The sequence below is a fragment of the Malaclemys terrapin genome, chromosome 1 (assembly GCF_027887155.1).
Source record: "Malaclemys terrapin pileata isolate rMalTer1 chromosome 1, rMalTer1.hap1, whole genome shotgun sequence".
NCBI classification, from domain to species: Eukaryota; Metazoa; Chordata; order Testudines; family Emydidae; genus Malaclemys; species Malaclemys terrapin.
Genome location: NC_071505.1, coordinates 237,127,106 through 237,152,466, shown reverse-complemented (window position 1 = coordinate 237,152,466; position 25,361 = coordinate 237,127,106). Strand labels below are relative to the sequence as shown.

Sequence of the window (25,361 nt, the reverse complement as noted above, 5' to 3'; positions counted from 1 at the left end):
CTATGGCCCCCAAATATCCTCATGGCCAATCGAAGTTCTTATGGACATGACAGTTTGTTTTGCACAGATAAATCCTTGACCACTCATAACCTTAAATCCTTGCTTCAACTGCCAGCACGCAACTCTCATACTCATGAGAAGCATACTGTATTTATACTGGGCCCGTATGGCCTATAGCATATTACAACATATGCATCACAACAGTCCCCCTTTTGATACAATCAATGTTACTAATCCTGTATCACTTTTATAATTTTGCAAGCTGCTCAGCTTTATATATTACCTGTTCCAAAACTCCTTGTTGTTTTCTTATTTGACAGTACAAACACAGCATGACAAAGATTAATAGAATCATTAACATGAACAATACCACAGGATGCAATGCCACATTCAGGAAGGCCATGGCACTGGGAGACTATCCCTTAAAGACTGTCAATGGTGGACTGTCAATTCTTCCCCTTCTTTTCCTAATTTTAATATTTGATCATCATGCAACAAGATACTTATCTTTTCCAACTGGGCAGATTTAGATACATCAGGGTCGGCAACCTCTGGCACGCGGCTCGCCAGGGTAAGCACCCTGGCGGGCCGGGCCAGTTTGTTTACCTGTCACGTTGGCAGGTTCGGCCGATCACAGCTCCCACTGGCTGCGGTTCGCCACTCCAGGCCAATGGGGGCTGTGGGAAGCCGTGGCCAGCACGTTCCCTCGACCTGTGCTGCTTCCTGCAGCCCCCATTGACCTGGAGCGGCGAACCGCGGCCAGTGGGAGCCGCGATCGGCCGAACCTGCCGACGCGGTAGGTAAACAAACTGGCCCGGCCCGCCAGGGTGCTTACCCTGACGAGCCGCGTGCCACAGGTTGCCAACCCCTGAGACACATTCCTTGCATATTGTTTTATTTTTTCACTTTTATCAACCAATTTTTCCCATTGTTCCCAATGTACCCCTAAAATGAAAGGAGCAGACCACATCTTTTGGTTCCCCAATGATTTCCTTTTTTAAGAATAAGGGTCCCCGATAAACAAGTCCTTCAATAATAACCTCTGTTACATTACATTTGCATGATTCAATTGGATGTTTTTCTGTAATATCTTCCCAAAATATATATTTTTCAGTGGTCACAACACAAATGCGCCTATTGCTTACATCAAACACTCTTGTGCCATTAGGGGCTAAATACTGTATTACACATTGTCCACTTGAATGGTTTAGATGACATCCCTTTAAAGACCAAGTTAGCTGTGGGTACACATTTATTTTGCCCCCACTCGTCACAACGTTTTATCAATTCCACCAATTTATAGCCCCCCTCTTCTTGGATCAAATGTCTTCCACTTATTTCTATTTGCCATAATTCTCCATTAATAATCTTCGGCAGCACCCAGGCATTGCTGTTCTTTTCTTTTTTCCAAGTGTTATGTGATAGCATCCTACCCTTCCAACCCCTTTTACAGTGGTTTGATTCCAATTAAACCCAAGGGTTTTTTCCATCTTATAATTTGTTGTTTCTACATATTGGAGTCTTTGAATCATTCAAAGGGCCATTGCCCATTACTCAGTATATTGACTATCCTCTCTATACACTGTATCCCATAAGCTTGCATCTTTACACATCGTATTGCTAACATAGTCTCGTTATTAATTTCTGAAACACTCAATAAACTTGCATTTAAAGTTGTTTCCAAGGCTTGTATTTGTTTTAGTTGGAGTACTACATTCCTTATTCCTTGCTCCGATAATGTGCCAAAATTTTGTATTACATGCATCTGTTCAGCTCCCAAAATCTCACCCAAGACATTTTCCCTCATAATGTCTCAGTATCAAACAAATTCCACCTCCCAACCCCAGCACCAACGCCTCCCACAGTATATTCTCCTATACCTCTTTTACTTCTTTTAGCTCCATCTCCCCATTGTTATTGCCATGCTAGTAATAGAGGCAAGGCATATGACGTACACTCTAATTGCGACTCCTCCAGCCAAATCATTTGGGCCACAATAATTGGGGCTTCAATTACTTCCCCCCTTCTATATGGATGTTCTTCCACCATGATTCTTGGTGCGGTTTTATTTACTGGTATTTGATTAAGAAATACGAAATACCTACCATATCCCCAAAAGTATATTTCCCTATCGATTTTCCTGCAACAGCTTAATTTCACCATTATGGAAGAATTTACCATAGCATCATAGAGCCACACTTTGAGAGCTGCTGACTCATTCCATCCCACATGGACATTAGTCAATTCTTTTTCATAAATCACATCTCAAGTAGTTACATTAAATCCCAAATTCCAAAAAGTGCAATTCAGGGTGCTTATATTCAGGTTATTTTCATTGTAACTAAATTTAAACATCAACCAGCTCTCCCCTTTTATAATATAAAAATATCTCCATTGCTTCTCCAAGTCCTCTGGTTTTAAATATTCCCGTGTTAAATTCTTACCATTTCCCCATCATATTTCAAATTTCCCCTCAAAAGGTTTCCCCTCACATCGGTCTTTGTTTGGTCCTGTTTTCTCCATCATGTCCCATGGATAGTTGAATGTATTATACCCTTTAATCCATACCTCCATTTTAGAGGTGCTCCCATGTGTATATCCTTGCACCCCTAAACTTCCTCAGATACTCACAAAACATAAAAACAGAAGCCATATCCCCACCCTTCTGGGTGCCATTGACTTTCCGGTTTTTCCCGAATCATTGCTGACAGTGTTAGCACTTTTACTTCAAAATCAATTTTCATTCCCAGCAAACTTTCCCTTTTTCTGGTTCCACTTTTGCACCCCTCTTGTGTTGAGGTCATGGTCATTATTCCATAAGAATAACATCCAGTGCCTCTGACTATACCACTCCAAGTGCTTATGTTAAGCCTTTGCTAAACTCTTCTGTCTTCGCTCGAGTTCTGGTATTCTTCTTCCTAAAATGCAATTTGCGCAACACAATCTTTCCACCAGACAAATAATGCAAAGCAAAGTGAGCATAAGCAGCAAGCCAACTGCAAAAATCATAGCACCGTATCCACACTCCCAATCCAGGATTTGTTCAGGATATCCTCCAATGCAGTTGGACATTCCCCTTTTATTTCTGTAAAAGAAACCAAAAGATTATCTAATCTTTGCACCATATCTTTAATTGTGGTGTGTACCCATTTCCCCTGATTAATTTGCACTACAGTGGGGGAAATTTTATTCATAATTGAAAATGGTCCAACCCATTTTGATTCCAAGACATGATCTTTTGGTGTCAGCCTCAGATACATCACCTTATCTCCTACGTTCCACAATTTCGTATCTTGAATGGCTTGTGAGTCCACATATTCTCTTGCTTTCTCAACTGCATCTGTTAACCTAAATTCCATTTTCTTAAATTCAGTCGGTAACTCTTTAACCCATTGGGTAACCGATACTTCCTCTACTTCTCCTGGATACAGTAGAGGGCTCCACAGCCTCATAGGACCTCTGAAGAGAATTTGGTACAGCTGGTACCCTGTATCTAACCGATCACTACTTCGAATTGCCACCAACACCAATGGTAATGTCTCATCCCAATCTTTACAAGTCTCCTGTACCACCTTCCGTAGAGCTTGCTTAATTGTTTGAGTCATTCTCTTTACTGATCCTGATGATTGAGGATGGTAAGGAATGTTTAATTGCTGCTTTATTCCTAAAGCTTTCAATAAGCTTTTCAATACTTCCCTCACAAAATGCAGTCCATTATCTGAATCAATTACTCTCAATACCTCACTGCATACCTGCTAAAAACAATATCCCATAGTTTCTTAGCGGTAGTCTCTGCAGTATGGTTCCAGGTAGGAATCACCTCCACCCATCCGGAAAAAGAATCCACCACCACCAGAAAATACTGATTTCCTCTGGAAGTTTTCAACAACTTATCAATATAGTCCATTTGTATCTTACTCCATGCCCTACAATTCTCTGACGTAACAATGGCCCTACACTAGACGTTCTATTGCTGTCTGCCATGCATTTTATACAAGTTTTAACAAATCTTCCCATACTCTAGGCCAAATTCCAATTTGTTTTATCTTAAAAAGCGTATTCTCTATTCCTTGATGTGCCATGGAGTGGCAGACAAAAAAATGCAAAGCAAAGAAATTATTAATTGGGTGCCCACTTTACCTCTCCTGTCTTTTTGTTCACTGCGTACAGTGAACCTATTTCCATTCTCCATTCTCTGTTCCCAATAGCAGCAGGCTGGGAATAGATGGTGTTCTCCTGGAATGTGGTATATCACTTAAACTCCTACCTTAAGTAGACCATGATTTCTAGGTAGATCATACCATACACTGACTTTTGCTGCTATATGTGTTAACCCTTCTTGTATAATATCCATCAAAATAACAGTAATGACAAGATAAACACCACCCACAACGTAATTTTTGTTTTCTAGGTTGTTCAGCTGGCATCAGCTTGCCTGTAGAGAGTCTGAAAAATAAAAAAAACTTTTCCTAGCCCCCCCTCCCTTGGAGGGGACAGATTATTGCTTAAAAATCTCTCCCTTTTACAAATCTCTTTGCTGGTTGGGGGAGGGTGGGGGGGGGGGGGAGAAAACACAGAAGAATTACCTCTATACTTTCCTGTGATTTGTTCTATCGACAGGCCAGATTTCAATGACTTCTACCCTTAAAGAAAAAGGATGAATTATCCCACTGTTCATTTATGAAATTCATGAGGTGGTGTACCTCAGTTTTCTTTCTTGTATTGCAGACCAGGTTTGTAATGGCTTCCCTGCTTTGCCAAGCTTTAAGTTTATTCACAGGTAATAGCTGAGAGTATTACTATGAGATCTCTGAACATGAGATTTATTTTCAATTGCCATTTTTAGCATGCTTAAAATTCTTCCTCCAAAATCACACACACATCCATTGTTACAAGGTTACTCACTAGCATTTATTTCAAGGTTCAACATTGTGACCATCTAATTACTTAGAGCCACTTCAAGGCTTGGTGTTTCTGACATTGCTTCTTTTGTACATTTCACCCCTGCTCTTGCTTCAGAGGTACACTCTCTTAACTTTTTGTGCCCCTCCTGCAGTACTTAGCTGCTATTTATTACCAAAATAATAAAAAAAGGATCCAGAATCTCTCTCCATTTTTCCAGTTGTGGCTGCCTCTGCCATGGCCGCATTCTTTGGTCTTCATTTAAAAAGATATTAAACTTTATAAACACATGGAATTATCCAAAGGGCTAAATGCTAAATACCAAAGCCACATCATACTAGCTGGCCATGTCTGGCAAAAAAGTCTGTTAATGTTGCAACTTTGGATGTGAGATTCAAATGGAGTTTCAGTAGCATCATTTTTTTATTTAAAGACAAAATAAAACAAACCCAAATTATCTTAAACCTACAAACAGGATTTTACAAACCATGAGTGTTGGTTTAGGTCCTTAAAACCTTGCATAGTTACACAAATATTTACACACACAAATTGTTTTTTTACCTAATATCCCTTGCACTGCTCTAATTATTTTTTCATAATACTGTACCCAGTATTCTGTTCGCAGTTCTGATGCCACAGAGCCTTGCCTGTGTCCCCATTCCATCCTTCTCTTTTCCAGTTCTCTATTTCATTTTCCCAGCTGTTCCAACTGAGTCTGCATTACTTGTGCTTGCCATACTTCCTTCTCTAAACTTTCCTGGCAAATTTTAAGACTTTCTTGCAGGGTCTGTAGCCCTGCACATGCCTCCCCCTTGTATTCAATTACCTTTTTCATAGCCCACAACCATATCACAGCTGCCTGCTTCTTGCTGGCATTAGTCTTGTATAGCTGTACATACTTCTCCAACATGTTTTCTAATGTATCAATTATCACATCAGGTTCCAGTGCACCCTCCCTCCAAGGGCAGGTCCCAAATGCAATAATCTCCTTCCCTAACATAGAAGGGGCTTTAACTTTAATCCATTGGGGTGCCTCCTCTACCCTTTTACGCTTTTTAAACATTATCTGAATAACCTCAAGCGGTATCTCCCCACGCACTCTCACTCACTTAACTACTTAATGTAGAACGTTCCCAAAACTCTATGCAGTATCTCCCCATGCATACTTTTAATCTCACAAATCCCACAAATAAGGAGTCACCCTTTAGTCTCCCCCAACACTGTGAGACCCCCGTCTCATAATCCAACCCTCCTTATATCTCTCCCCCACTTGCAATTCTCCATCAAGTGTTAGGCTCTGATAGAGGCCTCCCTACTGGATGAGGGAGCAGGCAGATACCGGACACAGTGTTGGTATATAATACTCTAAATATTTTTGTTGATTACAATATAAACCTCACTCACTCCACAATCACACTCCTTCCATACAACACCAGAATCTGAAGATGCAAAGGAAATCCCGATGGCCATTCGAAATTCAGTCCGATCACAAGGTGTGGGGAGCCCCACATTACACGCCTCTTCTTTTCCATGATTTTGGGTCGGTGTCTGACTCCAACTCAGCTATAGCAACAACCTTTTTTATAGACCAGTCCTTCGCATCATTAGCTCTTTTTCTGTTTACTAAGCCTTTTATCCATAACTCCAGAGGAGCAGGTCCGGGCAGGCCACCATAATCCAAGACATTCCATTTTCGCTTATGGACATGACAAAGTTTGTTTTGCACAGATAATTCTTGACTGCTCTTAACCTTAAATCCTTGCTTCAGCTGCCAGCACACAGCTCACATACTCATGTCAAGCATACAGCATTTATACGAGGTCCATATGGCCTATAGCATATTACAACATGTACATCACAACACAATCAGTAAGGAGTCCGGTGGCACCTTAAAGATGAACAAATTTATTTGGGCATAAGCTTTCATGGGTAAAAAAACCTCACTTCTTCAGATGCATTGAGTGAAAGTTACAGATGCAGGCATTATATAATGACACATGAAGAGAAGGGAGTTACCTCTTAACACAGTCAGTCCTTTTCAAACTCAGCCATTTCCAAAATCTGTTCTCAGTAGGTTTGTATTATGGGGTATTAGCTTTTTTTTTTTTTTTTTTTTTAAATCCCTCATTAAAGTAATTGGTTACGTTTTGGTTGTCTCTCTTTGTTACTAGAATTCTTATCTATCGAAAAGTTGTGTCATTTTATTAGTGGAAATATACAGAATGTCAGTTTCTGAGATTCCTCTTCTTGCTGGAGGACTTTGACAGGGATGCCAGAGGTGGCTGCAATCTGACTTGCAGGTCTCCCACTGTCCAGTCTAGGGGAAAGGGAATGGCAACACTCAATTGGCCATTAAGGTTTAAGAGCTGCAGCTACAGTTTCAGCCTCCATTGATGCCACTGTCCAAGGTCTGATGAAAGTCCTCCAGCTAAGAGACTGGCACCCCATGTTATTGATGTAAAAATAAATTTTATTTTAAGAAAAACACAAGGCTTTCTTTATATCTGAAGATGAAATCTTGGAAATGTTTTGATGGGCTGCCTCCCCCAGAGAAGCAGGGATTACTTGATTTGGAGGCATTTGGGAATTCTAGTTGTGTTAGTTCATGCTCAATGACGGTACGCCAGAGCATTTTGGACTCTCAAAGCGATAGTGTTAAAAGGAAGCCAATCGATGACATTCCACTTTGTACCACTTGGCATTCCCCAGGAACCTGGCCAGTGGAACTGTATCGGCTCAGAAACTTGAGTATGAACTTTTGATGCTGTATGTGGTCACTGAACTTGTACTCCTAGTCTTAACGCCTACCAAGTAATCTGGAATTTCTAGTAGGTTGCCTTGGCTCCACCATATTCTGTTAACTAGCCCCTGGATAAAACGGCTACTGACCTTCCGTAACTGTTGTTATTTGAGATGTGTTGCTCATGTGCATTCCATGCTAGGTGTGCACACACCATGTGCACAGTTGCCAGAGATTTTTTTCCCTTAGTGGTATCCATAGGGCTGGCCCTAGAGCCCCCTGAAGCCCTGCACCTATGCGCCTGTATAAGGGGTGCTGCCAGTCCCATACTTATAGATTCATAGATTCTAGGACTGGAAGGGACCTCAAGAGGTCATCGAGTCCAGTCCCCTGCCCGCATGGCAGGACCAAATACTGTCTAGACCATCCCTGATAGACATTTATCTAACCTACCCTTAAATATCTCCAGAGATGGAGATTCCACAACCTCCCTAGGCAATTTATTCCAGTGTTTAACCACCCTGACAGTTAGGAACTTTTTCCTAATGTCCAATCTAGACCTCCCTTGCTGCGGTTTAAACCCATTGCTTCTGGTTCTATCCTTAGAGGCTAAGGTGAACAAGTTTTCTCCCTCCTCCTTATGACACCCTTTTAAATACCTGAAACCTGCTATCATGTCCCCTCTCAGTCTTCTCTTTTCCAAACGAAACAAACCCAATTCTTTCAGCCTTCCTTCATAGGTCATGTTCTCAAGACCTTTAATCATTCTTGTTGCTCTTCTCTGGACCCTTTCCAATTTCTCCACGTCTTTTTTAAAATGCGGTGCCCAGAACTGGACACAATACTCCAGCTGAGGCCTAACCAGAGCAGAGTAGAGCGGAAGAATGACTTCTCATGTCTTGCTCACAACACACCTGTTAATACATCCCAGAATCATGTTTGCTTTTTTTGCAACAGCATCACACTGTTGACTCATATTTAGCTTGTGGTCCACTATAACCCCTAGATCCCTTTCTGCCGTACTCCTTCCTAGACAGTCTCTTCCCATTCTGTATGTGTGAAAGGGATTTTTCCTTCCTAAGTGGAGCACTTTGCATTTGTCTTTGTTATACTTCATCCTGTTTACCTCAGACCATTTCTCCAATTTGTCCAGATCATTTTGAATTATGACCATGTCCTCCAAAGCAGTTGCAATCCCTCCCAGTTTGGTATCATCCGCAAACTTAATAAGCGTACTTTCTACGCCAATATCTAAGTCGTTGATGAAGATATTGAACAGCGCCGGTCCCAAAACAGACCCCTGCGGTACCCCACTCGTTATGCCTTTCCAGCAGGATTGGGAACCATTAATAACAACTCTCTGAGTATGGTTATCCAGCCAGTTATGCACCCACCTTATAGTAGCCCCATCTAAATTGTATTTGCCTAGTTTATCGATAAGAATATCATGCGAGACTGTATCAAATGCCTTACTAAAGTCTAAGTATACCACATCCACAGCTTCACCCTTATCCACAAGGCTCGTTATCCTATCAAAGAAAGCTATCAGATTTCTTTGCTTTCTTTCACTTGCTCAGTTCCTTCTTGCCGGTAAATCTGACAGCGGGTAGGAGGCTGAGTAATGGAATGTACATGAGCAACATATCTCAAAGAGCAACAGTTATGAAATTTCAGTAACCATTTTTTCTTCTTTGAGTGCTTGCTCATGTCAATTCCATGCTAGGTGACTCAACCAATATCTCTGAACGTGGGCTTGGCGTTCATGAATGTGCTGACTGCAACACTGCCCTCCCAAAAACTGGCATCATCATGGGACTGTTGCGTGATGGCATTGTGGGATGCGAAGGCATTAATCAATGACCATGTCGCAACCCTGTAAATGTCCTGGATTGGTATCTGTGCGAGGAATGCTGCTGATGAAGCCTGGGCCCTTGTGGAATGGGCTGTCGTGATGGCTGGAGGCAGAACCTTCATAGCAAATCAGGATGCAGGCAGTTATCCAGGATGAGATGCTCTGGGATGACACCAGCAGACCTTTCATCCTGTTCACTACAAAGAGCTGTGTTGACTTTCGGAAGGGTTTAGTTCTTTCAGCATAAAAGGACAGGGGCCATCTATGTCTATGGTATATAGTCAATGTTCCTCATCAGTTCTGTGAAGCTTTGGGAAGAAGGCAGGCAGAAAAATATCCTAGTTGTGGCGGAAATGTGACACCAGCTTTGGTAGGAAGGCAGGGTGGGGATGCAGGTCAGTACCTGAGGCTCAGAGAAAAGGAGAAAACCTCAAAATAAACATATCCAATTGTGCAATGCTATAGATGGAAAATATTTCTTCCTGATAGCATGACTATTCCCACTCTATTCAAACAACAGTCTGGAGGTTTTATTACATTTCTCTTATTTTAAAACAGGGTGACCAGATAGAACGATTTTAGGGTCTTTTTCTTATATAAGCTCCTATTACCCCTCACCCCCGTCCCAATTTTTCACATTTGCTGTCTGGTCACCCGATCTTAAAAATATGTATGTTAGAGAGAGAGGGACTTCATTGACTGATACAAATACAATTTACCTTATGTAAAATATACTGAGCATTTATAAGCACAGTTCTTTGACCCAGTGATATAATTCCTTCCTTTTGTGCTGAACCTGAGAGCACATAAAGTTCATATTTCCCCATACCCACCTTTGATCATAGCCAATTACAAAAATGTATTGCTGCACTTGCTAGAATATCTATCATATAAACCATACTTATCAGACCCTGAGCAAGTTACTTTATTAAGCAGTATTAAAAAAGAATTGATCCAGCAATCAATGCAGTGTCTTCTGTGAAGCTTCATGTATCTATAGTCAATACTTCTAGGGGTTGGATTTGTTAATTTCAAACCAATTACAAATTTAATGTCAGGAGTCAGAGCTCTTCTTTTACATAGCCAACTTCTATCTGCATTGAGAGTCCCCCTTGTCACAGACCTCTAGGCAAGCAAACACTTACACACACACTTAACTATTTTTGCAAGTAGTTCCATTGTAATCATGGGAACTTAAGCATTAGTTTCAGAGTGAAATAACTTTTTCTGGCTAATTTAGAAGACAACCAGTAGATCAACAGAAGGTCAGTATAGTATCCATACATTTAGATATTCAATATTTGATCTCCCAAATTTCACTACAGTTTTCTCTGGCCTGCCCTAGAGGTTGTCATTTCTCACATGACCAATGTGCACTTTGCAACTCTACTCTTCTCTTCATTTCAAGAGCATGATTTTTTCCTATCATTTACAAAAATACAAATTTCCTTCCACTGTAATCCACTGAAGGCCAATACATTGACTAGTTCGTTGTTGTAAATCCCTGTATCTTAAACATATCCCAGGCCCTTGTGGTCCTCTCCAGTGCAGACTAAATTTCTTAGCAGTTTTAGTCAGAACACTTTGGATAAGTATACACAGACTACTCTATTACAACCTGCAAACATTAAATCCTCCACTGTGCCAGGAAAGGTCAATGAAAATCCTGCCTCCTTTTCTCAAAATAGGTATCACTTCTAAAACTTGCCATCTCTGCTGGCCAGCAACCTCTGTGTGGTAGTTCTGGTCAACATCAGTCTCATTTGCTTAACAATAAACCGCTGCTTCAAAAGGGTTATATTTTCCACAAAACTGTAAGAGGCTTTAGCAGTCATTATAATTTATGCAAGAGGAAATTATACCATCAAATCCCTGCAGTTTGCTTCAAAAATTGACTCAAAACAGTACTGGAAATTTATTAAAAATCAGCTGCAACTATGGCATATATTTTCTTAAAAAACAAACCAAAAAAACCCCCACACTTGCTCCATTAACTTAATACTTATACCTGATCAATATTAAACACACTGCTATCACTTCTCATCAATTCTTAGACATTAGGAGATGGAAGAGACTTATTCAATCACCTAGTCTGTCTTTATGCCAGGTCACTGACTGTTCAGTACAGTATATTTTGTAATGCTTTTAGTGAATCTTATTAGATTAAATTGTATCATTTTACGCATGGATTTCCAGCCTTCATAGGTTTACTTTATGCTCCTTGGTGCTTGCCTCATACCCCAAATTAGTATTATCAGTGAAGTAATTAACATTTTACATCTGTTTAATCCTTTGCCCCTCTTCCAGATCATTTAAAATATGTTCAGTAATATTATGCTTAAAAACTAATCACTGTGGCATCTTTCAGCTGAACTGCCTCCATCTTTCGAACTGTTCATATTCATTTAAAAATGTATTTGTTGGGAGTTGAAGATCTACAGTTCAGAGTAAGATGAGCTTTTTCAGGATATGCATGACAATGTCTGACCGTGCTTGGTGGCAGGGTGAAGAGGGTCTAACCTGGGTGGACTGAGTAAGTTCGTGATAAAGAACAGATTAATGAACTGCGCTTTTAACTACTGCAATTGTAGTTAAACTACTAAGCTAAAGACATAAAATATCACTAACAAAACTCAGAATATAAATCTGGACTCAGTTAACATAAAAGATACCTGAATGTTCATTATACTTAATCTGCTTTAATACAGTTTTTTTTCTAGAAACACACTGTTCAAGAAGGGTCTTAAAAGTGCCCTTTCAAAAGCTTATTTTTTCCCCAGAGTTTCTGCTGTGTTCGGTGCTTCTTTTCTGCTGTCATTCTAATGTTGTCATTAATATAACACTGAAGGAATAGTACTGCGTATCCTGCAGGCTAGCTATGCACAGCGGAATGATAATTAATTAGCTTTCTTTAACCTGTGAATGCAATCCTGAAAGGCTTTACGTGAAATTGTCCATTTACCATGTACACAATCAGCATTCTAATAAAATCCACCAAGACAGCTTTCAAAATGGAGCTGCCCAGGGCCATTAAAGTGACATATGCCTCATCTTTCTGTGGTTTGAAAGGTGTTCAAGGCTGTTGGCAGCAAGTGTAGTTCTGAAGAAGTTGGACGTCTGGGTGGCATTCGGTATCTGACATTTTTCCAAAATTTTGTATTTGCTAAATAAGATTTCTCTGTGAAGTCTCCTTTCCATCTGATGACCCCATGCTTTTGCCTAATGTATTTGATCGATTCTGGCATGTTCGTATAGTCCTTTATTTTATCTAGTTCAATCAGAATAACTTTAATTCCATCCTGGACAAGAGCGCTGTACACAGCCAGTTGCTGTTCGAAGATATCCTGTAATAAACTGCAACTTGACGATTCTGGTACTAATACAATTATAAGCCTTCTGCTTTGCTTAATGGTTTCATCAACAACATTGATCACAGCTGTAAAAGACACAAAAAATGATCAACTTTTAGCTCAGACAAAAGAATCTCTCTCCCCTCATTAAAAATAGATATTTACTTTTTCTTATGTCAGCATAATTAAAGTGGCAAACCCCCTCTAATATAGACACAGTTATACTGGTATAAAGTGTATATGCCAGCATAGCATATTCCAGTAGAGAAGCAAAATAAGCTATACACACACTTTTACACAAGTATAATTGTGTCAACAGTAGAGAGGTTTTTGGTGGCAAGAAAACCATACACCTTACCAACATAGCTATGCTGGTAACATTTTTAGATGTGCACTGTAGACCTTACTTTAATGATACAGCTGATTTGTTTTTGTTCTTTTTAATCCATGCAAAATTACCTACCTTATAGTAACTGGAGGTTCTTCAAGATGTGTGGCCCCTATCTGTATTCTACTGTGGATACACATGTTTTGCATGCACCCAGAGCTGGAGAATTTTGAAAGCAGTGTCCGTTGGTCTGCACATGTGCCTTGGTTCACCTTGTGCCACCGACCGAGGAGATAAAGGGCGGGATGGACTGACTGCCTCTCCAGTTCCTTCTCCACTGCAAATTACAGAAGATCCAAAGCAGAGGGGAAGGAGGGCAGGTAGAGGAACACAGATAGGGACCACACATCTTGAAGAATCTCTAGTTACTAAAAGGTAAGTAACTTTCTCTTCTTCAAGTGCTGGTCTCTATGGGTATTCACTGTTGGTGACTGACACGCAGTACTCAGATAGGAAGAGGGTGAGAGGTTTTAGATGGCAGAACCGAATGAAGGACTGAGATTCCAAAAGATGTATCGGCAGAGGAGTCCTGTACCAAGGCATAGTGTCTCGCAAACATGTGGATGGAGCCCCTTGTAGCTGCTTTGTAGGTACTGAGTAGCAGCACCTCTTGAAGTGATGCCAGAGATGCTGCTTGCCCTCTTGTGGAATGAGCTCTTACCCTAGGTGGGGGGATGGGATAATTAAACAGTCAGATCCATTCTGAGATTCTTTGAGAGGATATAGTCTGATCCCAGTATGTCCAGTACCAAGGGTGGGGGTCTTACTCAAGAGCAACCTTCTCTATCACTCCCCACTGTAAGAGGGATTCCACTTTGCAAATCTTATCATGAGAGTGGCCCCCAAGAGGGGGTGAGGAAGGAGGTTTTGGAGGGGGGAGGGACATAAACTCTATCATACAGCCAGAATGGATGATGTTCAGCACCCATTTATCCATTGTACACCAGCTGTTGAAAAAGAGTGCTAGACAACCCCAAAAAGTGTGTGGGAGTAGGGAGATGTTGGACTTAGCAGTCTGCAGGTGCCAGATCACAATCTGGTGTCAATGGAGCCCTAGACTTGTAGGCTTTCTTGTCATGGCTCTGAGACTAGGCTGACTTGGGCTGAGCTTATAGACTTGCTTAGTTTAGACAGGGCTGAATCCGACTTCTTCAAAGTGGATTTGGAAGAGGACTTAGCCTAATGCTCCCTACTCTCCCAACAAGACCCCCATCAAGAGATCTGTGCGGGTAGACTGCTTTGCTCCTGAGTCAGACTTCATGGCAGGAGGTGCACTCTTAGCAGAATCAGGCTGATGTATGCTGGGGGAGGGAGGGAATCCCCCAGCCTGGTCTGATTGCTGCCTCATGGCCTTTTCTATTAGGTGCTTCCTATGGCAAAGTTCCTGCCCTTGCCACGATGTGGACTCCCCCAAGGCAGCACATGCAGCATTGGTGGTCGTCACTGACTGAGAAGGATTGCAGGGAGGAAGCACAAATTTTGAAGCCCAGAGTTCTGGTCATAGTCCAGTACCCAAATTGGGATGGGGGAGGGGGTGCTGCTCCCCAGGTCGGGAGAGACTAACTAAATAACCATAAAACACTAAAACTACCAGATAAAAACTTTAAAATTCTAGAACTACAAAAACTATTGACAGATATCTATTAATAAATAAAAGAGAAAGCCAAAGCTTTGGACTCTAGAGATTCTGAGCTGGACCATGGTGAGAAGGTTATGGAGAGGCACTCGGTCCGCCTCGCCCTTTACCTCCTCAGTCAGAAGCACGAAGTGAACCTGGAGGAGTCCATGTGTGTGGACCAAAAGACATTGCTTTCAAAGTCCTCTGGCTCCGGGTGTATGGAGTGAATGCGTATCCACAGTGGACTACACATAGGGACCAGCACTTGAAGAAGAAAGTCTATTGCTAGTTTTCACTACCCCAGATGAAAATCATCATGTTACTAAAAACAAATTCTCTCGATTTAAAGATTTCTTTCAGAAATATGAATTCTACAATTATAACTAGTAACAAAAAAATCCATTTTGCTTTGTATCCATATTTCAAAATCAATTACCTCAGAAGCATTTTTTTACTTTGTTTTAATATAAATGTACAGTACAAAATAAGAGCAAGTTAACAATGAAAAACTGTCTTATCTATACTGAGCAAATGTGATAGTGCAGAAGTATTAGAAAGAACACACATTCAGTACCAACTGGTTAGGTTTTATTGTACTAAAACCAATCAACTTCTTGATGTTCTATATCATACCAGATCTCTCTCTCTCTCTCTCTCTCTCTCTGAGATTACTAGCAGATTAGCCTTTCCTCCCTCCCAAAGCACTGCTCTTCCACTTTTTCTGGTCTTAAAGGTAACAAGAAAGAATTGCTCCTATTATGCCAAAAACACTCTATTCCGAACTCTGCCCATAGACACGTTGCAGAGAGACTTAGGAGTAGAGTGCCAGCTAGTTGGAGATGTGTGAAGCACATATATGGGAGCACAAGAAGCGGCACTCACATCTACAGGGTATGGGAAAAAGGTGGAGTATGTCATAGGGAAAGGTGAAAAGAGCAGGTGGAAGCAAACTTCACTGAACATTCTCAGAAAGAGGCAAAGGTACCCAAAATTTCAAGGGTTTGTCTGTATTGGGGGGCAAGTGGGGCCAGCAATTAAGTTCCCCCTACAAACAAAACAGTGCAACTGAAGGATCCATGGGGGAGATGAAAAATGAAAGGGAAACATGAGATGGGGGAGGAGGAAATAAAGAGGGAAAGGAAAATCAAATGTGAAATGAAAGAAAATGAGGAATCAGGGGAAGACTGCAGAGGAGGAACAACAGGACAAAAAACATTGAATAGAGAGAGAGAATAGAGAGAAAACCAGAGATGGGATAACAAAAATATGAAACCAATACAAGAATCAGATAGAAGAGGAGAGTATATCCTGCCAGGACCAATGTTTTTTGGTCCTGGCAGGATATACTTAGGACACAGTGCTAGAACCAGCCCTTCTTGAAACATTGAGAATTCAGGGACTATGGGGAATGCTGCTAATACTTGATTGGAAGTGGGAATTAACAGAGGTTGGGTGTGAAGTCTTACATGAATTTTTCTTGGGAGAGGGACCCTGAACCTTCCCCTTTCTAGATGTAGTATCCAAAACCTTTAGGCAAGCTACTCTCTTCCCTTGACCTCTCTCTACTGAAGTTCAGCTTGGAGACACACTGGGTTTTGTTGCCAAGTAGCCTCCTCTCCTCCCACTAGTAGTTCCATTCCAACCTAGCTCCAATTTAAAATATTTCAGAGCCTCTATATTCCCAAAATTAATATTATAAAAATTGGTGCCTTACTCTCCTGCCTCTATGTCATGATGTGACCCATGGGACCATACTGATGTGAAACTTTCCTGCCCTGCTCTAGTATTCAAAGAGAATGATGAGAAAACTCACCCAGTTCTACTTTAAAGGCAATGAGAGAATACAATCATTTTTCATTTTACCTTTTCCTGGTAAATCATCTCTTCCAAGTATAAACAGATTATAGCCACACTGTCTCTCTAAAACCTCAGGAAGCAGCTTTAGCACAAAGTTATCTGGTGTGTAGATGCAATCTACTTTGTTGATTTTTGGATACAATACATATGCATCATAGATCTTCCCATCTGAAACTGAACAAGATAGAAGCAGTGAGATTTGTAAGACAAAATTTATTTTAAAGGAATAAGAATATTTTCCCACCTTTTCTATTTTAAACTTTATTGCATGAGTTAATTGTTTGAATAGAACATATAAATAACCACAGGTTAATAATAAAGCAATCTTTGTTAAATGCTGAAAAAAATACCACCAAAATTAACTGCATTTAATTATTCAGGCAAATTTAAAATTGCCCAAATTTACTGTTTTACTACCTATCTAGAATGAAAAATACTAAGAGTTGCAAGGCTGGCTAGAAGTTCTTCACTGCTGCCTTAGTGCAGTGGTTCTCAACCGGGGGTGTGCATATCCCTGGGAGTACTCAGGAGGTCTTCCAGGGGGTACATCAAGTCATCTAGATATTTGCCTAGTTTTACAACAGGCTACATAAAAAGCACCAGCAAAGTCAGTACAAACTAAACCGTCACACAGACAAGGACTTGTTTATACTGCTCTATAGACTAGATCAGCGATCCTCAAACTGGGAGTTCATTCATTTCAATGGGGTCACCCGAGCCAGTGTTAGACTCACTGGGGCCCAGGGCAGAAAGCCAAAGCTCAAGCTCTGCTGTGCGGTGCTGAAGCCCGAGGTTTTAACTGAGGTGAAACGTGGGGTACGCAAGACAAAAAATCAGACTCCTGAAAGGGGTAGTCTTCCGGAAAGGTTGAGAACCACCCTGATTTCTGTTTTAACATTGAGCCAGAAACTACCTTATCACATTATCACCTTGTCAGCTGCAGAAGTAGCTCTTGGTGACATCAGCCTTTCATTACAAGAACTGCTCTGCAGCTGTAAATATTTTGTAGTATGCATGTCTCGCAGTTAGAAATCATTTCCCTGCAAAGCAGAGAGCAGATAAACCTGAAAAAGGTTTGTTTCCAGCAGATTTACATACCTGCTTCACTACCTACACAAGCCAACGTCTGGTAGCTTACATATATAAGGCATTTCACACCCTCTGTTCAAAGTGCATTTAAGCCCCGATTTTCAAATGGCAGACTTCTTTTTTTGTCGGAGCCCATTTTGCACTTTCAAAGACTGCACACACATTTTTTTCCCACCTTCAATGAATATTAGGTTCACATCTTACAGTTAAAATTATAATGTTTTCCAACAAGCACACTTTCTCCCATCCTGTTCCAATGCCTCATAGGAGTGCCATATCAATATCTACAAAAGTACCACATTGTCCTCTTTTGAACCCCTCCATCTCTGTTATGATACTTACACTGGACAATGATTAGAACAGTGGTGTTCTGTGATCGCTGCTTATCACGCTAACCAGTATCATTCCATTGGTACCTTTGCGTTCCCCTTGACTGTCTATCATATCCAGCTGTTGTCTATGGAGTTTTAAATTGTAAACTATTCAGTGCAGAGATGGTCATAATTTTGCTATATGTTTGTATAGAGCCTAGCAGAAGGGGTCTCTGGGCTTCTAGGTCTTACCACAATACAAATAAAAATGACACCACCAAGACGGCTGTACTGAAGTACTTCGGCATCTAAAAAAGGGGATTTGCACTCATAACTGACTTTGCGTAAAATACGTTGGAGAAGTTTGTGTCTGCAAAAAAAGGACACTGTGTAGAAGCCCTTTTAAAAATCTGGTACTCAATCTTTTCATCATCCATATTGCAAACACAACGCAACACACAGATGGAAATTCCAAACAAGCTTGTTTATTCAGGGACATTTCCTGCATCTGCTCCCGCTTAAAAAGGCTACACAAAATAAATGTAGCTTCTTATTCTCTTAAGAATTCTTAATGAATCCTGGGATTGTATGCCATGTACATTAGCTACATGGCTATACACACCTACCTTCTTTACTCAGAAAAGGACGACAGGATTTTCGATACCAAAGCACAATGTCAATCTTGAAATACTTGTAGATTAATATGGCAACAACTATTACAAACACTGGTGCAAGGAGTCCTCCAATCAAGTATCCTTGAAAATTTCGAACTACATCAGCAAGGGAAAAATATGTAATATATTGAAATGGCAGCATTGGTGAAGTTAGGAACATTCAAACAAAACTGTGTAGAATTCTGAAATTGGAGCCCTTTTAAGCTGTCTAAAGACAATTACAACTGTGTGAATAATCCATAATAAAAATCTGACCTCTCTCTCCTCTTTTTCTGTTCATGAATTTTCTGCAAACTGATCATGACTTTCTTGAATGTATTCATTATTCCAAATAATTGCTGACAAATAATTCTAGGTCTACAGCTTGTTTGTAAGCAGTTCATTGAAGGTATTAAATACTTGAAATTTATGCCATCTTGACTGGACAGATGGGAACATGGAACGCTTTGGTTCTCTGGCTGGAGAAGCACCATTCTCAGAACCAGATGTCTGGCATAAATTCAGAATTTGCTTTTCCATATGTATCCATTGTCTTACCACTGATGTTTTGGTGAATAATCCTATCAGTAAATCTATAGTAACTCCTTTGACATTAATGAAGCTACTTCCAGATTTACAATGATTTTATAGCCCCTTTCCTGCCGATTATCCCAAATTTTCATACACCCTTAGTCTGTCCCTTTTCAAAGTGTTCCCCTCGTCTCCTTTTTAAATTAACTCCTGACTGCGAGAGCAGTTCAGAACATTATTAAGACTGAATGCCTGACCTGGCTGTCTTAATGCAATGTAGGCTGCAACTTCACCAGCATGACACACAAACTGACGTCCATAATCCTCCTGCTTCACTTCTGTGATGTTGAGCGTCACTGTAGAGAATAAGTACCCATCTGGGAAAGAATCTTCTCTACCCAAAAAGGTAGTGAATAATTAAAATAATAAAAGCCACATTAGGCAGGTTTCTTCATTTGAAAACAAAACAAGACAATGGTTATATTTTATCTTCAGCAGAAATGTGCCTTAATCTTTTCAAAACAGACAGATAACTGGAGTCTACGATTCTATATTATCTGAATTACAGATGTACCTCGGAACTCCAGTCAAGAGCATGACCTCATGTGTAGACACATTGAGAGCTCCTGGTGCTGTCTCCCAATCAAAATAGACTAGATTTACATACATCTAAGAATCTTATTCATGCTATCATTGCCCAGTGAAAGAGAAAGACATGAGGCAATTCTATATAGAGACAGTGCTGCCAACTCTCATATTTCAAACAATCGATTTGTAAGCATATAGGGGATAATACAGGGATAAGTAATAGCCAGCTTGGATTTGTCAAGAACAAACCACACCAAAAAAACCTAATTTCCTTCTTTGACAGGATTACTAGCAAAGTGGATAAGGGGAAAGCAGTAGACATAATTGAGTATGAGCCAACAATGTGATGCTGTTGCGAAAAAAGGCTAATATTCCGGGGTGCACCAACACGAGTGTTGTATGTAAGTGACAGGAGCTAATTTTTCCACGCTACTGGGCACTGGGGAGGCCTCAGCTGGAGTACCGTGTCCAGTTTTGGGAGCCACACTTTGAGAAAGATGTGGACAATTTGAAGAAAATCCAGAGGAGAGCAACAAAAAACAATAAAAGGTTTAGAAAATGACCTATGAATAAAGGTTTAAAAAAAAAAAAAAAAAAAAAAAAACACCTGGGTATATTTAGCCTTGAGAAAATAAGACTGAGGTGGGACCTGGCAGCAGTCTTCAAACACAGTCAGGGCTGTTACAAAGGGGACACTGATCAATTGTACCCCTTGACCACTGAAGCTAAGATAAGCAGTAATCGGCTTAACCTGCAGCAAAGGAGATTGAAGTTAGATAGTAGGAAAACCTTCTATCTGTACATTTAGGTAAGTACTGGGATAGGTTACCAAGGGAGGTTGTGGAATCCCATCATTGGTTAATAACATGTTAGACAAACACCTCTCTAGGACAGTCTAGGTCAGTGGTGGGCAAGCTGCTGGCCACATGCGGCCCGTCAAGATAATCCGCTGGCAGGCCGCCAGATAGATAGTTTGTTTACATTTGCAATGGCCACCCACAGCTCCCATTGGCCAGGAACGGCAAACTGCGGCCACTGGGAGCTTCACGCAGCTGTGCAAATGTAAACAAACTGTCTGGCGGCCTGCCAGCGGATTATCCTGACGGGCCGCAGGTTACCCACCACTGGTCTAGGTCCTCCATCAGCATGGGGGGCTGCACTAGATGACCTCTCAAGGTCCATTCCCTACCCTATATTTCTATGATTTTATTACAAAGTCTCATGATATTTGGCATTTTTCTGAAAGCCCCAGCTTACATAATTGAATACATTACTTGAGAATCTCAGTCTTCACTTAAAAAGAAAAAAATTATAGCCCTCATAGCTGAAGAGAAAAGCTTAAAAATGTGACCTAAGTGCACACCAAAAACCAAAAGGCATATAGAAAGAACCCCAAATCTACTTTTATAAATCTCATTTTTTTATTTATTTATTTTTTTTTTTTAGACAATTTTGCTATTTTGGAGGACCTAACTCATGATTTTTGAACTCTCAGGGTTGGCAAAACTGCTAGTATTCTATTTTCTAAAAAGCACATGAGGTTTCTATATGCAGCTGTTGGACAGATTTGCTTCAGTCATACACTTAACTTCCAGGAATATTTTTCTTGGGGTAGAGGGTAAAACCAATGCAGACTAGTGATGCTTGGGTGATGCCATGCCCAGTGAACAGATATTTTGTAAAGCAAAATGTTCCAAAGTACCCATGTTATTTTTTCTCCTAGGTCTATTGAAGTTTAATAGGATACTAGTTGTCCAAATTAGTCTCTAAGAAACACAGAATTAGGATCCTGCCTGGGAAGCCGAGAGAGGCATTACAAACACTAAGGATATTTTCATATACTGCAGTCAGTGAGCAACTGATATACATTTTTATATGCAAGTATACTTACTGATTTCCCTCTTGAACTCTCCCCATAAACAAAAAATTGACTAAAGTATTATTGACTCTCCAGGATATTCCAATTGAATTATCTTTAAAACTTGATACGTTGCAGTCCACAACAACATTGGACCCTGAAAAATACCATTAGAAAATGGCCATGAGATACCGTTTACTCTGCATAGTCATGAGATCCACTCATGTAAAGGTTGCTAATGTTTCCCATGCTCCAACACCAGTAAATATGTAAAGAGCAATCTGACAGAACAAAGGAGGCAGTTTGCAGAATTATGAAGCTTTAGCAGATCCCTTGTCAAATGTTTGTTTTACAAGAGCTAAACTAGCAAATTATAAATAGCCCAGTCAATTAATCCCTTCAGAGAATAAATATGTTAATTCTATTCTGAACAAAATGACCATAATTGCCTCTTAAATTTGACATATCTATGGATGAAATAATGTTCTCTCAGGTTTATGGATTCAGTGTAAAGCTTGAAAAGGTCATAGCAGAAAATTCATAAAAGAACGAATACAAAACTCTTCCATCCACAACAATTAGGAGAGGTTTAAATATATTACAAACCTTGTCATTTTCTACATTTGGTCCAGATACAGCAGATCACTAGGACAAAATCAGTTGCTCTTTATCATGCAAAAATTTTCTTGAAGTGTGCTGGACAGACTCTTATTGTAAAAGACATAACACCATATTTGTTGAAAGTAGAATTCCAGAACCACTTTTTATTATTGTTGGTATAGCACCAAAAGTGAACTAAATGCTTTTTCACACAAGTATGAAGACAAGAGCTACTCCTGGGGGAAGTCTGCGCCTAAAAATTCTGTACACAGTATTTTAAAATTCTGCAAAATTATGCATATTTTATTTGTCAAAATAACAATATAAACACACCAGTTTCAATTATTTTGGCAATTTATTTCAAAATACCGGTCAGCAAGTATGTCTGTAACAATACAGACAAAAAAAGATTCAGGAAATGGTGGGGTTTTTTTTGACAAATAGATTCCTTACTAGGCATACTAATACAAAACTTTGAGTAATTAATTTAAACTACAATACAGAACTGTATTTCTGCACCCCATGGAAGCAGTGCAAAGACCTGGGGGAGCAGGAAGGAGCCTCGGAGTGTTGTTGGGTGTGGGTGGGAGAAGTATGGAACAGTTTATTTTACGGGCAGGATTCTTAGGGAGTTGGGGAGCCTCTCCCATTCAGACAGGCACATCTGCCCCCGTTAGGGTGACCAGATTAGTAGTATAAAATATCGGGATGGGGGCGGAGCAAAAAAAAAAGGGGGGGGGGAGCAAAAAAAAAAAAAAAAAAAGAGTTTTAAAGGGGCCTGCGGTATTAGCAGGCCCTGGCCCTGCGCGCTGCCCTCCCCGCGTAGCCTCCCACCCCCTGGCCCGCCATGGGCATATGCGAGGCGCGGTAGGTCCGGGCGGGGGCAGGGCGGAGCGGGCAGGAGCCGAATCCCCGCTGCTGCCAGGGAGCCCCGCGCCTCTCCCTCCTGCTCACGGCTGCGGCTCCTTCCCGGCGGGACGCGCCTCCTGCCGCCCCGGCCACATGCGGCACGTGTCCCCCGCGACTAGTCTCCCTCCCGCCGGGAAGGAGCAGCTGGACGCGCGCCACACGTGCCTGGGGCAGGCCGGGGGGCGCGTCCTGCCGGGAAGGAGCCGCAGCCATGAGCAGGAGGGAGAGGCGCGGGGCTCCCTGACAGTAGCAGGGATTTGGCCCGCGCCACCCCCCTGGTCCCTTTCCGCTCCGCGCTGCCCCGACCGGAACCACCGCGCTGCCCCACGGGCTGCAGGGCTGGAGCAGCCTCCAGGCTGCGCTCCCGGCCCTGGGTGCAGTGACCCAGGCAGAAGCCCTCTGGCGTGGCAGGGGGCTCACAGCTGAGCCCCCCGTCTCCCTCCCTTGCCAGCTCCCCTTTGCCCACCCGCCTGGTGCCCAGGTGCCGGAGCTGACTCACCAGCTCCAGGCACCGCTGCCATCCGCTCCCTCCAGGCTTGCCCCGCCATGCTGCAAGCCCGGGAGGGAGGAGCAATGCTGCATGGTTGGGGAAGAGGCGGGGCCAGGGCAGGGATTTGGGGAGGGAGCCAATGGGGGAAGGAGAGGGCGGAGCCACAGGGGGGGGGTGTGCAAGCGCCAGAGCGGAGGGCAAAATTTCTTTTTTGTCCAGTGTCCCGACCAAACATTGGTCGGGACGCGGGACAAAGAAGCAAATATCGGGACAGTCCCGATAAAATCGGGACGTCTGGTCACCCTAGCCCCCGTCCCCATATAGCCCCAGACCCTCCTACCCTCCCATCATATGGCCCTGGAGCCCCCTCCCATTCAGCCCCTGGCTCAATGCCGTCACCCCACTAGCTCCTGAGCCCACGTCCCAGCCTGTGTTCTCCATTAGCTCTTCTGGACCCCAGCCCATGACCCCCCCAGAAACTCCATGTGCCCCACTCTAGCTCCACCCGCAGGCTGCTGTAATGAACGCAGCTGACTGCTAGATGTTAATGCCAGTCATCCAGCTGTTCTGGTTCCACAATGGCCTCTTGTGGGCAAAAGGCAGAACTGCAGAACTTTTTGGGCAGAATGTATTTTCTGTGGGAAATAAACTCTGCAGTGGACATGAACTCTGCACATGCACAGTGGAGCATAATTGCCTCAGGAGTAAAGGGTTTTGCCCCAAAGAATTCATAAGCCAAACAGCATACAGGATATGAAGTGACAAAAGCAGTGATTTTTTTCTTGTTAATTATACAATTTTTGCATGATTTTATTTATGGTAAATATTTCTGTTTTTCCCATTTCTAGGCTTAAAGGTGACCCACAAAGGAAAACACAGATTTGTGCCTTTGTTGTTTCTTTTCAACAGACAAAGGTGACATGAAGTGAGGATTTAAGGGTTCCCCCTCCTTTTTTTTTTTTTTTTTTTTTTTTTAACATTAGAAATTCACATCTTGCCTGCTTTATTTTCCCTGAGAGACTCTACCAATAATCGGAAAGCTGGTAGAATTGCGATATTCTAAATACCAAGCAAGGGAAATCTGATTAAGTCCCAATCCAGTAAACATGTGTGTGAAGTTACTCATGTGAATAAGTGTTTGTAGGATCAGGGCCCGAAAGGAGTGGCATTTATCCAGGCTGTTTAAAACTCTTATGTTTGCTTTTGTTAACATCTATTTAGGTAAAACATCCTATAAAGATTTGAAGATCTAATGGGGAAAAAAAATCTGTTAAAGCTTTGACATTCCCCAGTTCTTCACTTAAGGGCTGAGAAAGATCACAATGCACATCTCAGTCTGGAAGCGAATCCCATTCCAAATCCCATTCTGTTCCTTCCTATTCTCCCCCTCCCCACACCCCGCCCCCTCCCCCCCACACAAGGACAGGAAAGACTGGACAGTCTAAAAAGATACACAAATGCAGGTTTGGTTAAGAACATAAGAATGGCCATAATGGATCAGACCTATGGTCCATCTAATCCAGTATCCTGTCTTCCAAAAGCGGCCAGCACCAGATGCTTCAGAGGGAGAGAACAGAACAAGTCCAGTCCCTGCTTCTAGCAAGTTTTTATTTTAAAATTTGAAA

The 25,361-nt window shown here is 41.6% G+C and overlaps 1 protein-coding gene across 4 annotated transcripts in view; it reads right to left on the bottom strand.

Moving 5' to 3' along the window:
* Positions 1-10,401: 10,401 nt before the first annotated feature.
* The window catches only part of LOC128826677 (interleukin-1 receptor-like 2), a 52,546-nt gene continuing 37,586 nt past the window's right edge, over positions 10,402-25,361 (bottom strand). For 3 of the 4 annotated variants that reach the window (XM_054010110.1, XM_054010129.1, XM_054010120.1), the window contains 5 exons: positions 21,771-21,894; positions 19,549-19,685; positions 18,734-18,877; positions 16,714-16,881; positions 10,402-12,930 (listed from right to left, as the gene is read on the bottom strand). In XM_054010110.1, the coding sequence (XP_053866085.1) occupies positions 12,542-12,930; positions 16,714-16,881; positions 18,734-18,877; positions 19,549-19,685; positions 21,771-21,894 (962 nt within the window). In that variant the 3' untranslated portion in view covers positions 10,402-12,541. The remainder of the gene's footprint in view (positions 12,931-16,713; positions 16,882-18,733; positions 18,878-19,548; positions 19,686-21,770; positions 21,895-25,361) is intronic. The other variant, XM_054010138.1, reaches the window with a different exon arrangement.